General features: G+C 42.6%; 1 protein-coding gene across 1 annotated transcript in view; it reads left to right on the forward strand.

Annotated features, from left to right (window-relative positions):
• The first annotated feature begins 13,252 nt into the window (after positions 1 to 13,252).
• LOC142150784 (uncharacterized) overlaps positions 13,253 to 19,894 on the forward strand; it is a 42,885-nt gene continuing 36,243 nt past the window's right edge. The window contains exons 1-4 of the mRNA XM_075205972.1: positions 13,253 to 13,294; positions 13,380 to 13,543; positions 16,690 to 17,332; positions 18,618 to 18,760. Coding sequence (XP_075062073.1) covers positions 13,253 to 13,294; positions 13,380 to 13,543; positions 16,690 to 17,332; positions 18,618 to 18,760 — 992 coding nt within the window. The remainder of the gene's footprint in view (positions 13,295 to 13,379; positions 13,544 to 16,689; positions 17,333 to 18,617; positions 18,761 to 19,894) is intronic.

Raw genomic sequence — 19,894 nt, forward strand, 5'->3', positions numbered from 1 at the left:
GATTATTCATTTTTATAAACATCATTTTTTCAACGTTGTGAGGAAGCAACCTCCTTCGCCGCTCACTGACCAGGTTCCCCGCTGCACTAAAAACTCTTTCCGAGTACACACTGGAGGGGGGACAACTCAGGTAAAATAGAGCCAGTTTGTACAGGGGCTTCCAAACTGCCTTTTTTTCCTGCCAGTAACAATATGGACTGTCTGACATGTCTACTTGGATGGTGTCAGCAAAGTAATCATCCACAATTTTTTCTATTGTGACAGCATCCAATGCAGCGAGAGTAGACATGTCTGCAATGGTTGGCAGGTCCTTCAGTCCGGACCAGATGTTATCAGCATCCCCGCCAGTGCCTCTTTTGGGAAAACTGAGCTTTTTCCTCGCAGCCATAGATGTGGAAGAAAATGAGGGTGGAGCTGTTGGCATGTCACGGTCCTCTTCAGAGGACAATCTCCTGACCAGCAGGTCTTTGCACCGCTGTAGACTTGTGTCCGCCGGAAACAGAGACACAACATACGCTTTAAACCGAGGATCGAGCACGGTGGCCAGAATGTATTCCTCTGACTTTAAAAGAGTGACCACCCTCGGATCCTGGCAAAGCGTACGAAGGGCTACATCCACAAGAGCTACATGCTTGGTGTAATCGCAATGGCTTACCAGCTCCTCCCTCACTTTCTCCAGCTGCTTCTGCAACAGCCTGATCAGGGGAATGACCTGACTCAAGCTGGCAGTGTCGGAACTGACTTCTCGTGTGGCAAGTTCAAATGGCTGCAGAACCTTGCACAACACGGAAATCAGTCTCCACTGCGCTTGACTGAGGCGCATCCCCACTCCTTTGCCTATGTCGTAGGTGGCTGTGTAGGCCTGAATGGCCTTTTGCTGCTCCTCCATCCTCTGCAGCATATAGAGGGTGGAGTTCCAGCGCGTCACAACCTCTTGTTTGAGGTGATGGCAGGGCAGGTTCATGCTTTTTTGATGTGCCTCTAGTCTGCGGTAGGCACTGGCTGAATGCCGAAAGTGTCCAGCAATTTTGCGCGCCACCGCAAGCATCTCCTGCACACCCCTGTCACTCTTGAGGTAATGCTGCACCACCAAATTAATGGTGTGGGCAAAACATGGGACGTGCTGGAAATTGCCCATATTTAATGCCCGCACAATGTTACTGGCATTGTCTGACACCACAAATCCCCATGAGAGTCTAAGTGGGGTAAGCGACTGGGAGATAATTTCCCTCATTTTCTCTAATATGTTGTCAGCGTTGTGCCTCTTATTAAAGCCTGTAATACACAATGTTGCCTGCCTTTGCATGAGCAGCCATTTTGTAGATGCTGCTACTGATGCAGCTGTTGCTGTTGCTGCGGAAGGGGATGCATCTACCCAGTGGGCTGTCACAGTCATATAGTCCTTCGTTTGCCCAGAACCACTTGTCCACATGTCCGTGGTTAAGTGGACAGTGGGTACAACCGCATTTTTAAGAGCACTGAGGACACTTGATCGTACTTCTCTGTACATTTTTGGTATCGCCTGCCTAGTGAAGTGGAATCTCGAGGGGATTTGGTACCGGGGACACAATACCTCCATCAACCCTCTAAATCCCACTCCACTGATGGCGGACACCGGGCGCACGTCTAACACCAACATTGCAGTTACAGCCGCAGTTATACGCTTTGCAATAGGGTGACTACTATCGTATTTTGTGGTCATGGCAAACGACTGTTGGACGGTCAATTGTTTTGTGAAAGACTTAGCGGTCATACGACTTCCCCTCTGGGAAGATGACCGACTAACAGCAGCAACAGCAGCAGTGGCAGTAGTAGGCGTACCGCTGCAGGATTCCTCGGATGAATCCCGTATTGAGGAGGACTCAGTCTGGCTGCTGACTTGGGCTGCAGGACTGAATCTGATGGAGATTGTGGAGGAAGTTGACGAGGAGGGTGTTGCTGGTGTGTATCCAACTGGACCACGGGATTTAGGTGTCCCTGTACCGATGAGGGTCCTAGCCCCAGTTCCTGAACTAACCACTGAACTATGAAGGTTATTCAGGTGACGTATAAGGGAGGATGTTCGTAGGTGGGCAAGATCCTTACCCCTGCTTATTTGAGCTTTACATAAGCTACATATGGCCATACATTGGTTGTCTGGATTTGGATAAAAATAACTCCAGACCGAAGAGGTGCATTTTTTGGTCTTCTGACCAGGCATGACGATGGGCTTTTTCATCCCATGGACATCAGCTGTTTCCCCCCCTGGTGCCTCATTTACAATAACCACATCACCATCCTCATCATCAAGTTCCTCCACAGCGCCAGCTACATCATCAATAGCCTCCTCCCGAGCCACCTCTTCCCGTACAGTGATGGGAAGGTCAGGCTTGACAACCACCAACATCCTTGGACTCGCCTTGTGGATTTGTGATAATTTCTCTTTAGAAGGCAGAGTTGTTTGCTGTTTTGTTGCTGACAGCATAACTCTCTTCAATTTTTTGTAGGGGGGGGGGAGGAGGAGGAGGGCTAAGATCCGTGGGTGAAGCTGAACCACTAGTCATGAACACGGGCCAGGGCCTAAGCCGTTCCTTGCCACTCCGTGTCGTAAATGGCATATTGGCAACTTTATGTTTCTCCTCAGATGATTTTAAGTTTCTCTTTTTGCTACTTTTTCTTAACTTGGGCTTTTTGGATTTTACATGCCCGGTACTACGAGATTGGGCATCGGGCTTGGAAGACGACGTTGATGGCATTTCATCGTCTATGTCATGACTAGTGGCAGCAGCTTCAGCATTAGGAGGAAGTGGGTCTTGATCTTCCACTACTTTATCCTCCAAATTTTTGGTCTCCATTATATGTAGCACAAGATACTGCAGAATGTGTGAACTTGGTAATATTGCAGTACCAATGGACTTATACTGCTGGATTGGTTTTGCAAATTTGGTTATAATTATTATATATTTTTTTTTTTTTAATTTTTTTTTTTTTTTTACTTTTTTTTTATTTTTTAAAAACTTGGGAATAATGGGGAAATAACTATGCCCTTAGAAGCACAGAGCACAGGACACAGCACCACTGGACTGAACAGGACACGGCACAGGACCCAGCAGCACTACGGAACTCAGCAGGACAGAGCACAGGACACAGCACCACTGGACTGATACTGCAAAATGTGTAAACTTTGTAATATTGCAGTACCACTGGACTTTTACTGCTGAATGTGTGAACTTGGTAATATTGCAGTACCAATGGGCTTATACTGCAGGATTGGTTGTGCAAATTTTGTGGTAATTAAAAAAAATGAAAGTAGTTTTTGGTATTTTTTAAAAAAACTTTTTTTTATTTTTTTAAACACAGGGGAATATTGGGGAAATAACTATGCCCTTAGAAGCACAGAGCACAGGACACAGCACCACTGGACTGAACAGGACACAGCACAGGACCCAGCAGCACCACTGACCTCAGAAGGACAGAGCACAGCACACAGCACCACTGGACTGATACTGCAGAACACAGCACAGCACAGCACAGCACAGCACAGCACAGAACTAAACAGCACAGCACAGAACTAAACAGCACAGCACGAGATCTACCAGGACAGAGGACCACCTAACACACCCTCCCTCTACCCTGATCAATGCCCGAGTGAATATGGCGGCGACTAGCGGGGAATTTATAGGATCCGAGTATCGCGAGATCCGACAACGGGATTATGAGTCAGAGCCTCAGTTTCACATTTGAATTTGGCGCCAATACCCGGATCTGTCTCGGATCCGACTCGGATCCGCAACGTTCGGGTGGGCTCGGATTTCATAAATCCGAGTGCGCTCATCCCTAATTATTACATTGCTCAGAATGTGCCTATAAATATGTTTCTCTGTCAAAGTGCAACATGAATACACTAGGATTGTGTTCCATTAAAAGTATAGGACAAGACCTAAAGACCACTAGCTCTGAGCTGGAGAAAAATTCAAGTTCTTTTGCAGAGTTAAAATGGCGATGTGCCCCTCCTGCAAAGAAAACACCTAAAAAATCTCCCATTTATCCAATTTCATTAATCTCTGTCACGGTTGTCTGAATTTCTTGATCCGATTCGGGACCCTTGGGACTAGCTGGAGCAGGAGTGAAACAGAACTTAGCAGCCTGGATGAACTTCTTGCTCATGTTCGTGCTGATTGTAGAATATAGCAGGGGAATTAGCAGTCTGGAAATGTAGACAGGAACACTGCACTTGTAATGCAGTCAGGAACACTGCACTTGTAATGCAGTCAGGAACACTGCACTTGTAATGCAGTCAGGAACACTGGAGCCAAGAACTATCCTCTGGAGAGAAGTGTGTTGTTCTGGCAATGAACAGATCACAGCAGCAGGTTTAAATAGGATGTCCCAAACAACTATTGGCTGATCAGTTCATGTGATCACAGCTTCTGAATCTGGTTGGTTTGGACTGATCACCTGACTGCATCCAAGATGGCCGCGCCCATGCAGCAGGACAGACAGTATGTGTTTGTTTACAAATGAAGGTGTGGAGAACGGGAATGCTGCAGATGACCAGAAGGGACCCAGGTAGCCGTGATATGACAGCGGCGGATGAGGTAAGTGCGGCTAAGATCCCGATTTGTGACAGTACCCCCTCCCTTACGAGTGGCCACTGGACACTTAGATTGGGGCTTAGTTGGAAACTTGCGGTGAAATTTTTTGATGAGAGATGGAGCGTGAACATCAGAAGCTTTGATCCAGGCCCTCTCTTCTGGACCATAGCCTTTCCAGTCGACTAGATATTGTAAGGTTTTATGTTGAAACCGAGAGTCCAAGATCTCTTTAATTTCATATTCGTCACCATGTTCAGTCTGCACTTCAGGAGAAACCAGTTTGGGTGTATAAAACCGATTTAGCACCAGTGGTTTCAAGAGAGAGATATGGGAGGTGTTGGGTACCCTGAGGTAAGATGGTAGATGTAATTTGTAGGACACTGGATTGATGACTCGGGAGATGTTAAACGGTCCAATAAAGCGAGGAGCGAATTTCATAGATGGAACTCTGAGGCGTAGATTGCGAGTAGACAGCCAGACTCTGTCTCCGGGTTTCAAGCTTGGAATGGCTCGTCGCTTTTTGTCGGCCTGAATTTTGTAGCGTTGGGACGCTTTAAAGTATAGATTCCCGTACCTGGCGCCAGTGGCCTGAAAAATTCTTTAGGAAAACTTCAGAGGCAGGTACTGAGGCTGTAGGAAGTGGAGTAAACAAGGGTACCCTGGGGTGTAGGCCATAGACCGTATGAAATGGAGTGGAAGCAGAGGATTCGTGATAATGATTATTATGAGCAAATTCTGCCCAAGGAAGCAGATCTACCCAGTCGTCTTGAGAAGAGGATATGTACAAACGGAGAAATGTTTCTAGGTCTTGATTAACTCTTTCCGTTTGCCCGTTGGATTGGGGATGATAGGCCGAAGAGAAGTTTAGTTTGATCTGTAGTGCTTGGCACAAGGATCTCCAGAATTTCGCCACAAACTGAACTCCTCTATCTGAGACGATTTCTTCAGGACACCCATGCAAACGGAAGATCTCCTTTATAAATTGCTGAGCCAGGATAGGTGCTGATGGGAGTCCACGGAGAGGAAACAAAATGCGCCATTTTAGAGAATCGGTCAACGATGACCCAGATGGTATTGAAATTATTAGAATTGGGCAAATCGGAAACAAAGTCCATAGAAATATGGGTCCAGGGTTTGGTGGGAATAGGCAGAGGCAAAAGTTGACCAGCTGAAGATTGTCTTGAACTTTTATGTTGGGCACAGCTGCCACATGCGGAAACAAATTGCTGAACATCCTGATGAAGCGTAGGCCACCAGTAGCTTCTCAATATGAAAGATTGAGTTTTTGCGGATGCCAGCATGACCGGCAAATCTGGAACAATGTGCCCATTGGAGCAATTTTTTACGCAGATTCTCAGGAACAAAAGTTTTCCCCTGGGGAGGTGTATTGTCGGGTCTACTGACTGCGATGCTGAGTGGGCTGATAATAGGCCGTGGATCCACAATGATGGAATCTTCTTCTTTTACCATAGAACGTGACAGAGCATCGGCCTTGCGATTTTTGGAACCGGGACGGAAGGTGACATGGATATCAAATCGAGAAAAGAATAGTGCCCATCGGGCCTGACGTGGATTCATGCACTGTGCAGTTTTAAGGTAGAGCAGATTCTTGTGATCCGTGTATATTGTGACAGGATAACGACTACCCTCAAGTAAATGTCTCCACTCTTCAAGCGCCAATTTGATGGCAAGCAGCTCTTTGTCCCCTATGGCATAATTTCGTTCAGCTGGTAAAAATTTTCGGGAGAAGAACCCGCAGGGATGCCATTGCTCATCAGCTGGTTTTTGGGAGAGAACTGCCCCTACTCCGACAGATGAGGCATCAACTTCCAAGTAGAATGGACAGGTTAAATCTGGTTGCCTCAGTATGGGAGCAGAAATAAATGCTTGTTTCAGAAGTTGAAAAGCAGATTGGGCTTCTTCAGACCACTTGGCAGGATTAGCTCCTTTTTTGGTGAGGGCGGTGAGTGGTGCTACTACAGTAGAGTAGCCACGAATAAATTTTCGATAGTAGTTAGCAAATCCCAGAAATCGCTGTACTGCCTTTAGTGTAGATGGTTGAGTCCAGTTAAGAATAGCTTGCACCTTCTCTGGGTCCATACGGAGACCGGTGCCCGAGATGATATACCCCAAGAATGGAATGGATTCAACTTCGAAGGTGCATTTTTCAAGCTTGCAATACAGTTTATTCCTTCTGAGACGGCTGAGGACCTCTTTAACATGTCTGCGATGGGACTGGATATCAGAGGAGAAAACGAGGATATCGTCCAAATATACCACAATAGTATGGTACAGTAAGTCCCGAAAGATTTCGTTTATGAAATTCTGAAAAACCGCTGGGGCATTGCTCAGACCGAATGGCATGACAAGATATTCGTAGTGCCCATCCCTGGTGTTAAAGGCGGTTTTCCATTCATCGCCACGCCTGATACGGATCAAATTGTAGGCCCCGCGGAGATCCAACTTCGTAAATATTTGCGCACCTTTGACTCTGTCAAATAACTCTGTGATGAGGGGCAGAGTATACCGGTTCTTGATGGTAATGTCGTTGAGACCTCGGTAATCGATGCAGGGACGTAATCCACCATCTTTTTTTTTTACAAAAAAGAACCCGGCTCCTGCCGGTGAAGAGGATGGGCGAATAAAGCCCCTTTCCAAGTTCTCTTTTACATATTCAGACATAGATTTTGTCTCAGGGATAGAAAGAGGGTAGACTCTGCCACGCGGTGGGGTTTTACCCGGAACAAGATCAATGGGACAGTCCCAATCCCGATGAGGTGGTAGAGTTTCAGCGGCCTGCTTACTGAAAACGTCTGTGAACTCTTGGTAGGCAGAAGGAACTGGCAAAACTTCCTTATCAGAGGTGGAGCAATGTGGAAGAACACGTTGTAAACAGGACCCGAAACAAGTTGGAGCCCACGCCAGGATTTGTGGAGTCGACCAGTTAATATGGGGGTTATACGTTTGAAGCCATGGAAACCCGAGAACCACAGGGCTAGTGGCTTCTGGGATGACCAAAAAGGTAAGAGACTCGGAATGCAGAACTCCTATTTGGAGTGTCACTGGAGAAGTCTGATGCGTAATGGTACCCCCTGGAATACGGCTACCGTCAACCGCAGAGAGAAAGATGGTCACTGGAATTTTCTCGAGTGGAATGGCTAGTTCAGCAGCTAATCTGGCAGACATGAAATTTCCAGCTGCTCCAGAATCCAGCAGGGCTGAAATGTATTGGGAGCCTTGAGCGTGTTTCAGAGTGACTGGGATAATACAGTCCTTGCCTTGTGGGGAGCGAAGAGCCACTCCTAGGCTCACTTCCTCATCGTCAGCTAGGAGGTTGTGTTTACCCGGCTTACGAGGACAATGATGTAACAGATGTCCGGAACTGGCACAGTATAAGCAAAGTTTCTCTCTAACTCGCCGTCCTCGCTCGGTGGGTAAAAGACGTGCTTTGCCTAATTGCATGGGTCCTTCAGGGAAAGGAGACGGTACACGGACCCGTTGAATAGGGTGGAACTTGGGGTGTTTCAGCTTCCTCTTTTCTAGAGCTCTTTCTCTGAACCGAAGATCAACCCGATTGCAGGTGGTAATCAATTGGTCTAGCGTTGTAGGTAAGTCCCGAGACGCTAATACATCCTTAATGTGGTCAGACAGGCCCTGCCAGAAAACCGCAACAAGAGCATCGTTATTCCAAGATAGTTCAGAGGAAAGTGTTTGAAATTGAACGGCATATTGGCCCACAGACTGCTGCCCTTGCCGAAGGCACAGAATATCTAAAGCGGCTGACGTTGTTCTTCCAGGCTCGTCGAATATTCTGCGGAAGGTAGACAGGAAGCTATCAATGTCAAATAAAATTGGGTCAGATTTTTCCCAGAGCGGTGATGCCCATGCCAGAGCTTGCCCTGATAGTAGCGAAACAATATAAGCAGTTTTGGTACGTGCAGTGGGGAAATTTCCGGGTTGTAATTCAAAGTGTATACTACACTGGTTGAGAAACCCGCGGAAATTCTTCGGATCGCCATTGTATTTAGCTGGCGTGGGAAGATGGAGTCTGGATGAAGTAAGTAGTGAAGCAGGTATTACTGGCTCAGGCGGAGTATGGGATGGTTGACTGCGGAATAACTGCAAGGTATCCATACGTGTAGAAACATCCTGCAGCAATCTCAAAATTTGCCCCTGGTTAGTTTCTTGTCTCTCAATCCGTTCAGCTAATATTTGGACAGAGTCCTCCCTCGGGGTATGTTCCCCTAGCGGATCCATTAGGCCAGAACAAACTGTCACGGTCGTCTGAATTTCTTGATCCGATTCGGACCCTTGGGACTAGCTGGAGCAGGAGTGAAACAGAACTTAGCAGCCTGGATGAACTTCTTGCTCATGTTCGTGCTGATTGTAGAATATAGCAGGGGAATTAGCAGTCTGGAAATGTAGACAGGAAACACTGCACTTGTAATGCAGTCAGGAACACTGCACTTGTAATGCAGTCAGGAACACTGCACTTGTAAATGCAGTCAGGAACACTGCACTTGTATGTGTATGCAGACAGGATTACTGCACTTGTAATGCAGTCAGGAACACTGCACTTGTAATGCAGTCAGGAACACTGCACTTGTAATGCAGTCAGGAACACTGGAGCCAAGAACTATCCTCTGGAGAGAAAGTGTGTTGTTCTGGCAATGAACAGATCACAGCAGCAGGTTTAAATAGGATGTCCCAAACAACTATTGGCTGATCAGTTCATGTGATCACAGCTTCTGAATCTGGTTGGTTTGGACTGATTCACCTGACTGCATCCAAGATGGCCGCGCCCATGCAGCAGGACAGACAGTATGTGTTTGTTTACAAATGAAGGTGTGGAGAACGGGAATGCTGCAGATGACCAGAAGGGACCCAGGTAGCCGTGATATGACAGCGGCGGATGAGGTAAAGTGCGGCTAAGATCCCGATTTGTGACAATCTCACTCAGCAAAATTAAACCTGATCTTTGCTTTAATCTGCAAATGTAGGTGTACCGGTACTTAGCAAACCTTTGTTCCTCTGCAAACACTACCATCTTCATCAACCTATGTGCTCTGGTGGAAATCTAGGCACATTTCCATAAACTGAGGCAGATTTTACACTGTGCCTGTACTATATTTTGAAGACAGCTGCATTAGAGATAAAGACACTAAGGATGCTGTATTGTTTGAGCATCCATGTTTATAGGACAATGCCTTTCTACAAATATGCCTTTTTAAGGATCAACATGAGAAAGTGGACTTTCTGTGATGTTGGCAACTGACACTGGCATCTTTGTGGCATGCAGTCTAATAGCTGTAAGTCAGTGGTTCCAAAACTGTGCACCTAGGCTTCCTGGGGTGCCTCGGCAATCTCACAGGGGTGCCTCAGCCAGAGCCTGTGGTAAACAAGGCGGGGGACTAGGTGCCTTGAAAAAAATTATGGAGACCTAAGGGTGCTTGAGCTGAAAATGTTTGGGATCCACTGTTATAAGTGATTTTCACCAGAGAACCCATCAGTAGGGCTTGGACTCTGTTGCAGGAGGACCACCATCACAACTCCAATTGAGGTTGCTGACTAACAAACAAGAGAGGTTCCAAATCACAAGACAAGCTGAAATGCAAGATAAGACAAAGGTCATGGGGAGGCAGGAGTAATGTGTAGGTGAGAATAGGCCAAAGACAGGGCAGGTGAATAGCAAGTAAAGTCAGCAGCATAGCCAAGATCAAGATTCAGGAAACAGCAAGGAATGTTAATGCTGTTTGGCACAGAAAAGTAACTTGTTGCACATATGAGGAATAAATGAAACAGAGGTGTTTATAGAGTGTATAAAGACTATTACCCAGATTGGTTCCAAATGGAGCACATGTGAAAGCAGAGAGATAATCAGATTCCACATTAGATTAAGAGCAAATACACAACAGTAAGATTGGGGGACCAGTGGTTGATCTGTCTATGGTCAAAATGGTGAATATACCAGAAGTCACCAGTGTCACAAACAATGTAGTTGTATATGACCTTTTCCACTAGGCACCAGATTGAAAGTCTGATTTTTCTACTAGGCACTAGACTGGAGGCTTGCTTTGTACTATATTAACTATAATGGAGATCTGCTTTATGCACTACCCTACCAAAAAGACTGAGTGACTGTTTTGCATACTAGCCACCAGCATGGGCTATGCAAAGTACAATTGCCACCAAAATGGATTCTACTTTACATACTAGCCACAAGATCTGCATTGTATGCTAGACATTGGATTGAAGGAAGGTTCTTTTGTATGTCAATATGGAGAGGTAACAAGATTTATGATGACAGTCCTGGTAGTGGATATGTATTCCAAGTAGCTTATTGTATCACAATATGAAATAGATTGAGATCTGGTGACTGGGAATATGGTGGAGTGGGCCTCCCTCTTTGAAGGTGACATGTGCCTTTGTTTCTGCCAATGCACATAGCTTAATGGTGGATAATGGAGGTGCTTGAGGAGGAGCATAAGTTTGCACTAACCAATAGGAGACATAGTAAGAGAATTCCTGCTTAGTTTGCAGATCTGCAGAGATGATTGAACTGAGATATAAAGATGTGGAGGATTATTTTTCTGGGGCATTTCTTGCTGTGTGATTGGTACACAGTTATTTATACTACACAGAAGGACTTTATTTTTGTACTAGCTTTGAGCTGGCTGAGACCGGCTTTGTCCTATGATTTTAATGGGATGCATCTTACACATCCTAGTTGCATTTTGGCAAATAAGCTCATTTCTAGGTGTCCTTTGCCCAATATACAACAAAGATTCAAGCACACAAAATTTACATTTAATAAAGGCAGTCCCAATGTCCAATCACTTTCATGATTCATTTAAGCCATAAATAACACTAAACTGAATTTAACTTAACTAAACGGGTAGTTATAGGAGTCGAGGAGTCTTCCCCTCCTCGACTCCGTCTCCGTTTCTCCCGTCTCTTCCATGTCTCTGTCTGTCTTCCCCTCCCCTTAGATTGTTCGCTCCTTTGAGCAGGGCTCTCCTACCTCCTGTTTCCATCACTTTTAACTGCGCTCTCCAGCTACTCAGCTCACCTCCTCTCAGTCCCTCTGCCCTCTGTCTCCTCTCGCTTCTCTCCGCTCCCATCAGTGGCTCTTAACCTCCATGCCCACTCTCTTGGGTCATAGTTACCTGCCTGTACTGACTTTTCCCCTCCCTCTCTTTCTAGCTGTGCCTGAGCCCCAGAGTTATAGTGCTTACTGTTACTTGTACTGTGCTGTTTCACCTTGTACTGTGCCGTTGTTTGTCCTTGTACGGCGCTACGGATACTTTATGGCACCCTATAAATAAAAATTAATAATAATAATAGGAGGTTGGATTTTGATGTGATGTTTATATATTTTTGCACTGTGCATCTCTTCAGATTTAGCTTCATCAGATGTCACGGTGACATTTTTTTCAGTGATTCAGATACCACATCTGGGGGTAAATGTATCAAAGTGCGATTTTGCCAGCGTGTTTAAATTGCGGCAAATCGCAGGTGTTTACCCGCGACTTTTGGAAAAAAAACTGGAAATATATCAAGCTGCGATTTTGACACTCATGTTCAAAATCGCTGGTCATCTCTGGCGATTTTGTGTGATGTAAACACTCCCGAGTTTAGCTAACTCTCCTGTGTTTGGCAAACTCTCCTGTGTTGTAACAGTGAGTTGTCAACACATCACTGTTACACTGCCCCTGTCATACAGCTGCCGGAGCTCCGGCAGCTGTCAAAATGTAAAAGAATAGATAAAAGTTTAAAAAAAAAAAAAGCGTGAGGTCCCCCCGCTATTCATGCTTAACCCTAGTGTTGCCTGACTAGTGCTGGTCCCGTGAAAATCGTGGAAAAAATTTGCGTGGGGTTCCCCCGATTTTCACTTTACCAGCACTAGGCAAACCAGCCAGGGTACGGCACTATAGTAGGGGGACGCGCGTCAGGGGTCCCCCTGCCATAATGACTAACCAACCCTAGACTGTTCAGCGCTGAGCTGGATTCCCTAGGGAGTGTAATACAGTAAATACAGCTTACGCAAGTACTGTTGCGCATGCGCAATGAGCTACGTTACTTGCGTAAGCTCTAGGTACAGTATAAGGCGATTTCCCCACTAGCGTGGGTAAATCACATTATACTGTAGTTATGAGCAGGGTCCTATATCCTCGTATTCTCCTTCTACTGCATCACCAGTTAGACCTGCTTCCCTAACCCTGTTTTCCTAAGCCCAGTCCAACTTCACATTGGAGAGTAGTCGCTCTCACTCACTGTCCTGTAAACAACCAGGACAGTGAGTATCAGTATATTATTTGTTAAGCAGTAGATGTTTGGTCTTTGTATTATTTTGTTTTCCACATATTATGTAATGTGTTATTGATTGTAGCTGTTTATTTATTCTATACTACTGTAAATGTCATGTGCGACCCTGTAGATCTTTTGTGCTACCTTATAAATAAAATAGTAATAACATTAAGGGGGGCAGTCCACCCCCAAGTATTTCATCTGCGAGAGTGAAAATATTGTTTTAGCTTCTGTTTAGAGTACCTCTTTACACACATGTAGCTCAGTGAGTTAATGTATATTGTTCTGGATCATTACAGGAAAGAATAAAAATCTGCAAATATTATGACAGTGAATCTGGTGCCTGGCTTATTTTACCACTGCTGTGGGAAATGAATATAGACTTCATACTGCATTGTGTGCAGCAAGTGAAGGTACATCACTATGACCTTATTTTGAAACTAGAAAATAATAAGAAACATAATTCATCTTGTTCCTCTTCTTCTCTCGTTATCTCAGGAAGCCCTTCCTGCCATCACTGACTACAAGGAAATCCTGGCTGCTCTTCGACTGTGTAATTATAATCCAGATGAAGTCATTTCTATGTTCTTTGCTATGTTTGGTGACAGCCTTGAAGATACTATAAATGGCCAACACAACCTTGAACCAACATTTCTTCAACGGTAGGTCCTGTTGAGTCAACTTCACACAGATTCTATGTACTTCTTAGAGCTGGTTTACTAACAATGCATTCAGGAGAAAAACCTTGCACTGAACCACAGAAACGAATTGGCAATTAGCTTTTATCCGTCTAATGCAAGTTAAACCAGGATTTATCAACTCCAATAGTTAAGTAACCCCAAACAGATCATATTTTGAGAATTTTGTTAATCATGCACAGTTGAAGTCATGTATTTGGCGGTGTCCGTAATTATCCCACTTGTTCCCACACACATCCTCAAAACATGATCTGTTGGACTGAGAAATAATGAGGGAAATAATGAAAGCAAATGTCTGTGATCTATGGCTCAGTGCTAATACTGCATCCAAAAATGTTAGTAAATGCACCATCTTTATTGCATCAAGTCATCATTACCTACTACAAATAATATGTATTATTCTTGAATTGTACTTGGTGCCCAGGAAAGGTCTCCTCATCTATTCTATGTGAATTAATTTTCAATAATAGTCATTTTGATGTAGAAGAAAATGTTATTTGAAATTTACAGTGTTGCTCTCTGTGCTTATGGTATAATGCCTAATTGTAAGAAAATAAGTATTCACTAATGGGTATATAATTGCTGGGATAAGTTCTTCCGGTAATGTGCTGTTCTCTCTACAGGGTTAATTATAATAATATTGCCAATTTAAAAATGTTAATTAAGGTAACATCTGAAAAGATGTCTTGCATTATGTGATATCACTGTTGCTAATTATATGGACTCTCATCCTTATGGTGTATCAAACTATGATTCATTTCCATCAGAATGCACAGGGAAATTTTTACCACCTACATTCACATTTCACTGGTGATAAATGAGACAAAAATTATATTATGTTATTATAAGTATATGAATTACTGTTTTATAATAAACAACCATATATAAAGGAATTATCTATCTGCTTCCTAAGAGAATGAAAGAGATCTATACCCTGAACCCTCATAGGGTATAGATCCTAACAGATTGGGAACAGTTTCCTTTAAGGTGAGTCACCTAGAAATTAAATAATAAAGTTATTATACAATTGCTAAGTGAACAAAAGATAGCATTACCGCTGTGGGGTACACATATAAACGCAATGCAGCATTACTTCTACGGGGTACACATATACACACACTATAGCATTACCTCTACGGGGTACACATATATACACACACTATAGCATTACCTCTACGGGGTACACATATATACACACACTATAGCATTACCTCTACGGGGTACACATATATACACACACTATAGCATTACCTCTACGGGGTACACATATATACACACACTATAGCATTACCTCTACGGGGTACACATATATACACACACTATAGCATTACCTCTACGGGGTACACATATATACACACACTATAGCATTACCTCTACGGGGTACACATATACACACACACTATAGCATTACCTCTACGGGGTACACATATACACACACACTATAGCATTACCTCTACGGGGTACACATATACACACACACTATAGCATTACCTCTACGGGGTACACATATACACACACACTATAGCATTACCTCTACGGGGTACACATATACACACACACTATAGCATTACCTCTACGGGGTACACATATACACACACACTATAGCATTACCTCTACGGGGTACACATATACACACACACTATAGCATTACCTCTACGGGGTACACATATACACACACACTATAGCATTACCTCTACGGGGTACACATATACACACACACTATAGCATTACCTCTACGGGGTACACATATACACACACACTATAGCATTACCTCTACGGGGTACACATATACACACACACTATAGCATTACCTCTACGGGGTACACATATACACACACACTATAGCATTACCTCTACGGGGTACACATATACACACACACTATAGCATTACCTCTACGGGGTACACATATACACACACACTATAGCATTACCTCTACGGGGTACACATATACACACACACTATAGCATTACCTCTACGGGGTACACATATACACACACACTATAGCATTACCTCTACGGGGTACACATATACACACACACTATAGCATTACCTCTACGGGGTACACATATACACACACTATAGCATTACCTCTACAGGGTACACATATACACACACTATAGCATTACCTCTACGGGGTACACATATACACACACTATAGCATTACCTCTACGGGGTACACATATACACACACTATAGCATTACCTCTACGGGGTACACATATACACACACTATAGCATTACCTCTACGGGGTACACATATACACACACACTATAGCATTACCTCTATGGGGTACACATATACACACACACTATAGCATTACCTCTATGGGGTACACATATACACACACACTATAGCATTACCTCTACGGGGTACACATATACACACACTATAGCATTACCTCTACGGGGTACACATATACACACACTATAGCATTACCTCTACGGGGTACACATATAAATACAACCTATTCTGTCACATAATAATTATTCTTTCAGGTTTTCTAGATTTCAGATAAGAAAACTGAGTACTGCCCATGCAAATATTACGCACTCTATCAGTCATGTTGGCAAAAATATCAGCTTCCACAACATCCTTGTGGCCATATAAACGTATATTCTTTGCATACCGTTGCTGTAAAATTGCATTTTCCACAAAAGAAAGATATTTGATCCTCTTTAAGGAATTGTGGATAAATCTGTGCAAATCGCTCCTTATATGTGCCGTTTGGTTATCTGCCATCACAGAACTGTTGGTAATAGTACAGATACAGCTGGCTGTGCAGAACCACATCCCATAAAGCCATCTTACCTTATAAGACTGTATCAGTGCAAGCTATGCACTGATAGTATCCCAAAATCGACTTTGTTCACAAGCTGTGGAATGTATAACTTGGTACAGCTCATTTGGGATATACTCAGTAGTTGAAGCAGGCTGGTATATGGTAGTACGCCATACCCCCACTTCTTCTACTGCTCTGATTATAAAACTATCAAATTCCATCCAATTACATTTTCAATACCACCGCTTCTAAATTTGAACTTTGCTGTATATACTGTATCTATTTTCAACATAATTTACCTAAATTTAATTATTATTTTTTTGTGCACAGGGATATTTATAAAAAGGATAAAAAGATAGAAATTTTAACGAAGAACTTGCAGGAACGGGAGAGTGAATTGGAAAGGTTGAGCCTAAAATGCAAATATTTAGAAGATGAAAAGCATCATTTTATTCATCGAACTAAGTGCTTAAATGAGAAAGTGACAGAGTTACAAAGTGATCATGTGAAATATCTAAAGGAAATAACTGAAATCAAGAGCAAAAATGTTCAGATCACTAATCCGTTACAAACCTATTCACCTCTGAATAAAGACGTACTGCTAAAATTGTTGAGGGAAGCCCGCGAACTTAATGTCACCAATGACCAGTTAAGAGTCCTTGCAACAAGTGGTCTATCAGAGATTGAGCAGTGTATGGATCATCTGCAGAGCACAGTAATAAACATGCGCAGCTCCACCAAGGAACTAGGAGAAATTCGCACTCTCTACCAGCGTGAGTCCTTGGAGAGGAAACTACTTTATAATCAGCTTCAAGAACTGCGAGGAAACATCAGAGTATTTTGTCGATCCAGACTGGATAACGGAAAGGGTGAACATTTAGAATTTCCGTCAGACGAAGAAATCCTCGTGAATCACAATGGAAACAAGAAGCGGTTCAGGTTTGATCAGGTGTTTCTTCCACAGTGTACTCAGGTATAACACAGTCTCTGCCAAGAAGTAAATTAATGATCAATACATTCTCTGCAGGTCTTATTATAATAGTAAACAATGAAAGAGTAAATTTATACAATTTATCCGATTTACAAGGCATAATACATACAAGTTCACTCCAATTTTCTTTTTTTTTGTAGAGAGAAGGGGAAATCTGACTTTGGCCTGCCATAAAATTACACAAATTTGTAGTATTACTTATTCTTGCAAATAAAGCAAAGCAATTGTTTATTAATATATGAAAATATAATTTTTTTTGTTTCAAATATAATCTATTAACCTTATATTTAGCCCATTTTATAAAACATTTTATAAAATAATTGATAAGAAACAGTACATTCTTTCAATTTGTTACTTTATTTTGTTCCATTTACAATACAATTGAATAAAACTGGCTAAACATGTTTTAGCCATAGGGGTAAATTTATCAAACTAATTTTCTAGCGGGTTTGAAAAGTGGAGATGTTGCCTATAGCAACCAGATTCTAGCTTTCATTTATTTAGTACATTCTGCAAAATGACAGCCAGAATCTGATTGGTTGCTATAGGAAACATCTCCACTTTTCAAACCCACCTGAACCTTGCAGCTTGATAAATTTTCCCTATAATGTTGTATTAGATATGGAAAACAGATTATAATACAGAATACCATACCTAATTACATACATAATTTCCATGGAATGATGTGTACATATTTATTAAATGGTGAATATTTATATAAATATATTATGATGATGGCCAGTGGTCACCTTGACAATCTGAAGACTTGTTTGAAGACTCTGTGGGTGAATTTATCTCTTTGATGTGTAGCAGAGTATCTCTGTAACGGTCGCGAGGACGCTCCGTGGCGATATATCACTGATGCAATGTTGGGGTACCGTAGTACATGGAAATGCAGGGAATTCAAACCTGCGTGATGTGCCACTGAACATTTCCACGTACCAAAGTACCACAACACCACTATGGGGTGCCAGTAAGTCCACAGCGTTACAAAGCTGCAGAGTGCTTTCACAACCGTTCGAGGAACTTCGCGGCACATTCATGCAGAATTGAGTTCCCCATATGTTACAATTGACAAAAATACCATTAGTTGTGTATTTCATGTATAATGGCAGCTTGTTGACTTTGATTTGTATACTAGAGCGGAATGTTGCGCAGAGTACCCAATGATGTATATGTGACGCATTTTCACAATCCCTTTTCTGTTGTTTTTTACCTGATCTTTACCGGATATTTTCTTCTAATATATTGTCTATGTGTTTTGTAGGAATATGTTTTTGAACAAACTCTACCTATTATCAAGTCATGTGTTGATGGTTACAATGTTTGCATCCTGGCCTACGGTCAGACAGGTTCAGGAAAGACCTATACTATGATGGGAAATGAACAAAAACCAGGAGTCAACATCAGGTGACAACTTCAATTATTTACTTTAAAGAGATCTGCATGTAAAAAAAACAACAAAACAAAAAAAAACAACAACAACATTTACCAATATAAACAAATAGTGTTGGTTTTATAGTTTTATGTCAAAACAAAGGCTTCATTTATATGTTTACCATAAATCTAGTAAACACCATGTTCATAATCCACCTTTTTTGCTTTAATATGTAAATATGTATATTTAATGTTTAATCTTAGGTAAAACATCAGAATAGCTCTGTATGATCACACTTTTCATTGCTGGACAGGAGCAGCTCGGCTGCTTCTGCTGTATACCTGGTGATTTATCTTACCAGTTTTATTAAATGTAGCACAAGTTCTGATAGTTTCATATCTGCCAGGCCAGACACTGAACTTTAAGGTCCTCTTAAGAGTCTCGAGGCATCCATCATCTTTGCCAGCCTGCATCAGTAGTTGCAATCACATCTTCAAGAATCCATAGATGTATAAAAATTAATTATTTCCATAAAGAATGCATATGTTACAGTTCACAAACTGTTGAAGACTGGAATGGAAGAAGCTTTTTTTTTAAAAAAAAATGGACTCAATTCCCTTTACAATGTGCCATATCACCACAATATTGTTAGATAGAAAACAGATAATGGTTGCTTAAACTAAGAAGTGTTTTATATATTAAGATGTTGCTATGTAAAAGTTTAGTTGTTTCTATTACATTGGCAATAAGACGCAGACTGGAGACCCTAAGCTCGGATTTCAGTCCTCTTAAATGTAGTCAAATATAATCTCAGAGCTATACGTAACAACTAGAGACATTTTTTATGATTAGATATTGACCCCTCTCCCTCTTATTGACAGACTGTGGGAACCATATTGCAGGGCCCCACTCTGTGCAGTTCTTTATATATTTACTCCTGACTCCTCTGCCAACAGTTATTTCTCCAGGGCTTGCAACCGTGAAAAACTCTGAATGAATAAAACAAACGGTGCAATTGTTTTTATAGCTCTAATTGAACCGCATGGCCGCTAAGTAAAACATAAAACGTTTTCCCCACTCAAAAACTATACAAGTTTTGCGTTCACTATTTTTCACCACTGATAAACAGTAAATCCGAGTTTTAACTTTCCTAGTACCACACAATC

Source organism: Mixophyes fleayi, chromosome 4 (genome assembly GCF_038048845.1).
Source record: "Mixophyes fleayi isolate aMixFle1 chromosome 4, aMixFle1.hap1, whole genome shotgun sequence".
NCBI lineage: Eukaryota > Metazoa > Chordata > Amphibia > Anura > Limnodynastidae > Mixophyes > Mixophyes fleayi.